The following is a 7,112-nucleotide window of genomic DNA, read 5'->3' on the forward strand; positions in this document are numbered from 1 at the left end:
ATATGTTACAAAATTGTGTCCTTATTTATGCTAAATAATAAAAGTTATTAAAATGATTGACCCTAATTATGTACAGAAATAAAAAGAATTAATAAAAAACATTTTGTATCTGTTAGACATAATTAATTAATATTTATTTCTGTCTGACTGCCAAATATTTTATAATCTAAGATTATTATGAAATTTAAAAATAAAATAATATTTTTTAGCTAAAATTTATTTCATTGTGATGAAACTACTGCAGATAAAGAAACTTGAATAATGTACCTGTACACTAAACTACCTCATCACTGTAGTTTAGTTCTGCCCGAACACACGCTTATATTGTTTCATTATGTCTTTCCAACTTGTGATTTGTATTACTTAAAATATCTGTAATAAAAAATATCTGCAGCCTTTCTGGAACACAATTAAGGATTGTTAATAGTACATGGCTGAATAAAAAAGGAAGAAATAATCATCTCTGATGTGAGGTTTTATGTTACAAACCAGCCAATGCTTGGGTTATATACACAGCAAAAACACTAGAGATAACTCAAAAGTTCTTAAAATGTCCTTATAATAAGCAAAGAATCTGCCATCGAGGTAAGAAAAATGCACTTATTTTAAGAAAAATACTCTATTCTCAAAGACATGTTTTCCCAAACTAAGATTATCTTGCTGTTGAAAAGCTTTATTGACAAGATTTTTTCTTTCAAGACAGAAAATAGTTTTTCAGTATTTGCTGTGTAGAAATGGGTTGTGATGATTCAGACCTTCCTCTAAATGTATGTTTCTTGTTTTGGAAGACTTAGGAAGTTCTATTTTGTTTAGACTCAGGCCAGTGTGTCTCGTAGTTCTCATTAAACCATTTGACGCCTTAATTTCACATTATTTAACACTTGAGTAATTTTATGGCTTCCAGATGACCCAAGCCTGACGTCTGATCTCTGTCATGACAAATGTGGACAGGATTTCATGTCTGCCACGGTCACCAGTGAAAATCAAAAATCATTGGGGAAAAAAGTTCTTGTTGGGTCCAGATGACCCCCCTCCCAACGTCAACATTGGGTTTCAACCATAACCATATCTTTTTCCGGTGTTTATGGCCTTTTCATTCCGATTGTTGTAAATCAGTTCTGGATTGTGGGGTATCACCATTTTAAAAACAAATATAAAAAATTATAATTTCTTAAATTCCAACAGTACCTAAGTAAGGGTGGAATTATGTAAATTTGCTTCTTCCCATTCTTTTTCAAGTAAGCAATAAAACTCTACTTTTAATAATTACTATATTTAACGAATCAACTGTGACATAGGTGTGTTTTTGATTGTTTGTTCTTTTATTTTCTAATCAATGCATTTTAATATTTCTGTATAGTCCACAATCTATGCTTGAGATGTATCAGATTAATCAATCAATCAATGAAAAAAGGCAGATGATGTGGGTGTGGTCAACTTTGTGGCACATTGTCAGTTTTTCATATTTTTTTTTAATTATTTTTTCTGGTTTTTGACTTTTTTTTTAAATCAAATTAGTTTTTTTGACACAAGGGAACATCTAAAACTTGTATTACTCAAACATGCTGGAGAGAAAGAGTAATATCCACAATATACTTATTTTTTTATATTTCAAGTCAACCAAAAAGGGGAAAAAAGGAGAGGAAAGAGTTGAAGACTTTCAGGTTTTTTGTTTTCATAATGTTTGGTCCTTTTTACATTTACTTCTTAGCTCTTTTAGAGATCAGATCAACATTAATCTAAAATCAAAAGCATCATTAAGAATTACATTTTGCTTTTTATAGTTAGCTTTCATAGTTTTTTTTTCTTTTTTGGGACTTCCAAAATGCTGGGTGGAGGATGTGAAGAGCCAGAAACCATCCTCTCCAACCACCAGTAAGCCATGTTCTCCACACCACCTTGGAGATCTGTAACAGACGGAGTGAGTTACTGCCCTCCTTCTCTATTTCAGTCTGCAGCCACATAATGACAGAGCTGTGTTGAACCCTGCCCATGCATCCTCTCCCAGACACCTCCCTCAGCCGGGGGCCTTTAAAAGCCTCCCACACACGGACCAGCACCTTCCACAGACAGAACATCGACAGGGGTCAATCACTTAATTCCTGGCCTGAGTTTTCATCGCTCACCATGGACAACCATTCATACAACTTCCCTTCTGACTGCACCCCGCTCACCAACTGTAAGTCTGCCCGGAAGCCGGCTGGATCCACGGCGGTGAACATGGGCGACGCCGGCAAGTGTCCTCCGCGGGACTACCTGCTGTGGTCGCTCTGCAACACCTTCTACGTGAACTTCTGCTGCCTGGGATTCATGGCTCTCATCTACTCCATCAAGGTACTCTCTTAGGATTTGTACTTTCAAAATAAAATGTCATCATCAATTATAGACTGTTCAATGTGATGCAGATTTTAATCTTTATGAATGTTAGTTTTATCTCCAAATTTAGTACAAAAATGTGGTTTATACTGTACATTTTTAAACACATCACAAACTTTGATCATTTCTTTCTTTTTTCATGTTCGGATAGATTTTTTGGGGCAACATTTGGAGCAATTTGATTTTTTGGGGGTTTTATTTGGTATCCCCAGTGACATTTAAACACAAAATCTTTAACCGTTTTCAACCGTTAACACAATCAACGTAATTCCAGTAGATTCTGAAGGAGAATCTGCTGGGATTATGTTGATTGTGTTAAAGGCTGCAAAGTTACAGTAAATCAAAGAACATAAACACTTCAGCTTTGAGTTTTTTTTATTCTTTTTCCTAAGTTAAAATAGCCCAACAAAAACGTTAGTCCCTTTTTGACCTCATAGTTGGATTAAAAACAACCCAACTTGAGTTATTTTTAACTCTAGAGTGGCCAAAAAAAGAAAGAAAAAAAGAAAAACTGAGTCTTAATCAAAAATGTGTAATTATTGAATTTGATAAGTACATGTATGATCAGATTTCCATTGAAGAAGTTATAATTTTTAGTGTTATAACAGTTAAAAATGTCATTATTATTGAAACAGAGTAAATAATAGCTAGAATTAGAGCATATCTTGTTGTAAATGACAAATTAGACATTTAAAAGCAATTTTATTTTAAGAAAGCACAACCGAAGACAAGTTTTTTAAGAAAAATATTAAGAATTTTTATTGTAGTTTGTGAATTAGAGGCACAAACTGATTGAAATTTGTAAAAAAAAAAAAAAAGTAATTAATGTAATTAGGTGTAATTGTAAATTTTTGGTTTTTCTTTCCCAATCTTCTCTGACTGTATCCTAAATTGGCTAAATTTTTGTGTTTTTCTTACTTATGAATGGATTTATTGATTTAGTAAAAATTTTTTCTTCTTTTTTTACCCCTTTCATGATTTTTTATATCCATCATGTTTGAATTTCCAACACAAGATTGTATTGCATGTTTGTTTCCTTTTACTAAATAAAGATTAAATAAAATCAATAAATAAGTAAATAATCTGTCATAAATATAACTGCATGTGTTCAATTTACTGTAGAAACTTCAATTAAAGAGTCACATGATGGAATACCACACCTCCAAATTCCACTGAAACCAGATGGAAATTAAACATTTTACTCGATAAGAAAGCCAAAAAAAGCTGTCGGAGGACACTAAAAGCTAAGCAGGACTACCTGAATAACAAGGTTCCTAAAGAGCTGACCGCAGAAGGGCGTGTTCAGCCGATCCTCGGGTGTTTTTAAGGCCTACACAAAGTGCAGCTCTGAATTAGAGACAGCGGCTCCCTGTGTGGGGAGTTAAAAATGGAGTAATTGGTAGTCTCTTAATTGGTAAGTGCTCGTGAGAAATGAAAGAGAAGGATTTGGTGCATAAACAGTCTCAGCATTGAATCCTCTTTAATATCACAAGCAAATCAAGATTTCCCCAGGCTTGAAAGTCGTCTGTCTTTTAGTTTCTTCTAGAGTTCATTAAACTGAAGCCTGTTTTAAGTGACTCATCTCACATATATGTTCCAGGCGAGGGACCAGAAGACTTTAGGGAACCTGCAGATGGCCCAGGAGTGCTCGGACAAGGCCAAGTGGTACAACATCCTGGCGGCCGGCTGGAACCTGCTGATCCCTCTGCTCGCCATCGCCCTGCTCGTCCTCCTGCTCGTCCACCTCGGCACCTCTAAGGGAAACTTCGACTTCTTCGGGGAAGACGGCTTCCAGAATTTCATGAATTTGTTCAGCTGGTAAATGGGAAAAAGAGGAAGATGTTTGATAAAACTTTATTTTTTGAACCAGCATATGAATAAAGACGTCCGTTAATAATCAACAGGTTTGGAGGGGAAAGGAATATAATAGAGGTGTTCATTTAGAGATACAGTACTTTTGGATTGGAAAACTGATGTTCTGTGACAGTTTAAAATCTGCTGTGAAAAGATCTACTCAGATATAGTCAGCATTAACAAGTTGAAGTTAGCTGAAGGTTGGATCAGCCTAAAAACTGGTTCTTATTTATTCTATTTATGTTCAAATGAATGATGTAATCCTAACAGCTGCATGTGTCTTTGGGAGCAAAGGGAACATTGGTGCTGCTTTACAATCCCAATATCATTACTCTTAAACCATCTTATTCTCTTTTTACTTATGTACTTTTAATCCACTTACAGCATTTTTGTGTTTTAATATTTCATTTTCTTCTGAGTAAATAAACAATAAGTCTTTAAATAATATATTCTATAATCGAATTCTTCGTAAATCCAAGTCCGATCATCGATTTTGATCTTTTTTCATAATGTTTTTTAACAATGATTATGTCGTTTTTAGCCAAAAACGTGTGTCGTTTTCTAGGACATAGTTTCTGCAGAGCGGCAGGAGTTAATCAGAAATTTGCTTCTGAGTTGTCGCATGGAAGTAACCTTCAGTTGATGTCCCATCATCCCTTTGGCTTAATCCCAGTTATTCCTTTCTCCTTACCCCTCCATTCGAAGAAATATTTTAGTGCAAGTGGTGATCGGAATTTTTTTCTTTTAAATCCGACCCTCCAAGCGGAGAATTACAAAGTCCTCCGTCGCGAGGCTAAACTGTGTCGTGCTGAGGAGCGCTTTTCTTCCTGCGGGTGCGCTCTGAAACACAGAAGTTTTTATTTAAATGTAAGTAATGACTTTTTGTTGTAGCGTGACCTTTTTAAAGTTATAAATCCACTGTTGTGGTGTATATTAACGCACAGGAAGCTCTGCGCTGGAGCTAGCAGACTGGCAATTATTGGGGACGTCATTGAATGAAAGTGACGCCCGAAATATTTTTCATAACTCTCTGTTTGGAGGGTTAAATGAAGGGGAAGGGGGAAGGGAAGAATTCGGATTGGACTCTCTCCTGCTAGCTTACAGACCCTCACAATCCCAACCTACAATTATTGGTGCAACAAAAATGATGACCAATATTAGAAAGATCGAGTCAAACAGTTTGGATCCAGATTCCAGCTCAGACGACAAAAATGAAGACATACATGGATCTATTTGTCTGCGAGTAGATGCATCAGAGTGGAGCTTGCAGCTTGCCGTAGTAGCTTCTACGTCGCACCTATGAGCTTTTTCCCAACAACTTTTTTTATCTGCACCTGATTCATAACACTGAAAATAAATAAATTGTAGGCTTAATCATCAGGATAAGCGTCACATAAACATGTTTATTGGAGTGGGTCTAATTTATGCTTTTCTTAAAACTCCTGTCTGAATCAGTGAGCGGGGTTGAAGAGGCGTCCGTCCGCCCGCTCAGCTGGCTCCTGTGGTCGCTCGCCTCCGCTTGCACCCAACTTTAAAGTGTTCATTTTGGGTTTCATAGGCGAGGCCTGGTTGTTTTCCATCCCAGCTGTGAGCATCTGCACTTAGGAAGCTGTTTAATGGAGAGGTGGGGCCGCCCGGGCAGGCCACTTCTGAGGAGGCAGCTGTGATGTTGAGGAAAGTTCACATCAACCTGAGAAGAGAACGATTCTGGGAAAGACAGTTTTATTTATTTATTTATTTGTTACTTTTTTGTTACTGTCAAAATCACAAAAAAATGACTTTCCATTGATGTTTAGAGTTCAAACTTTTTGCCCCTTTTGTTGCTTTTATTGCAAAATGTCTTTAAGCGGAATATTTGCATAACATTTGTCCATTGAAGGATGCTTAAAATAGTTTTGATTCCAATGCTAACAGACTGAAAACCTGCTTCTCTTTCCAAGACTGTTACCTCAAAGTTTCATGTTCTGATCAAAGGAAGGACAAAAGAAAGAGTGTCTGGCTTCTGGGATGTCTGAGGCTGAGGTTTGCCAGGAAGAAGGTTCTGCGGTTTTTTAATGCTAAACCTCATGCTGTCCTCAGTGTGAGTTCAAAAAAAGCTTTGTGTGAAAGCTTGACAAGAAAAAAAGTGGAATACATCTCATTTGTTTATTTAATGACGAAAAAACACATAAATGTGTTCATAGATTTGAGAAAAAATAGTAAAAGATTGGAAAGAGAACAACATTGACAGTCAAAATCGTCCCCAAAATCCTTGAAAATAAGAAATATTTAAGAAATCTGTGTTATTTATAAGTACAAATTGTGCACATTAACATTATACATTATTTGTAAGAGGTTATACTGCTTTTTTTGTATTTAAGTAATGCAAATGCACAAAAGTCTCTTTAGTTTCTCATAAACCTTCATAGATCCACACATGTAGTTCTTCAACCTCCATGTCTTCGACCTCCCTCATATTAGAAGTGTTTCCTTGGCTTACAATTCTATTTCTATGGACTCAAATCACAGGCTTTAACTTCAAGCTTTCTATTTTCCTCTTGTGGTCTTGAGAGAAACGCTTCCAGATGTCTGCAGAAAATTATATAGTGACAGAGGACGCTGCGTTCTGCAGCAGAGATGGTAGAAAGCAGCTTCTGCTCTTTAGGAGCAGATCTGCTGCTCCATGAATACAACAGGAAACGGGAAGTGTGGGTCAGCTTACACCAACGGTTCTGGCACTTTGATCAGAGCAAAAAATCAGGTGAGTCTCAACTTATTATTATCATTTTTTTAGATATGATTTTTTTCATGGGAAAATATTAGCCATGAAAGATAAATAATTAATGAAGAAAATAAACAGGAATTAATCCTACAAGGTCAAAAGGATCAATTCAGGTGTGAAA

At 36.0% G+C, this 7,112-nt stretch overlaps 1 protein-coding gene across 2 annotated transcripts; it reads left to right on the forward strand.

Moving 5' to 3' along the window:
- Positions 1-1,131: 1,131 nt before the first annotated feature.
- On the forward strand, positions 1,132-4,692 carry LOC112139722 (interferon-induced transmembrane protein 5-like). 2 transcript variants are annotated; one of them, XM_024262558.2, is made up of 3 exons: positions 1,132-1,921; positions 2,009-2,334; positions 3,977-4,692. In XM_024262558.2, exons 2-3 carry the CDS (start codon positions 2,128-2,130, stop codon positions 4,196-4,198), a joined length of 429 nt encoding a protein of 142 aa, XP_024118326.1. In that variant the 5' UTR covers positions 1,132-1,921; positions 2,009-2,127; the 3' UTR covers positions 4,199-4,692. The 2 variants fall into 2 exon arrangements, with proteins under 2 accessions (XP_024118326.1, XP_036067022.1); XM_036211129.1 differs by having other exon boundaries at positions 1,132-2,334.
- The last annotated feature ends 2,420 nt before the right edge of the window (positions 4,693-7,112 follow it).

This window comes from Oryzias melastigma, unplaced genomic scaffold (genome assembly GCF_002922805.2).
Source record: "Oryzias melastigma strain HK-1 unplaced genomic scaffold, ASM292280v2 sc00623, whole genome shotgun sequence".
Taxonomy (NCBI): domain Eukaryota; kingdom Metazoa; phylum Chordata; class Actinopteri; order Beloniformes; family Adrianichthyidae; genus Oryzias; species Oryzias melastigma.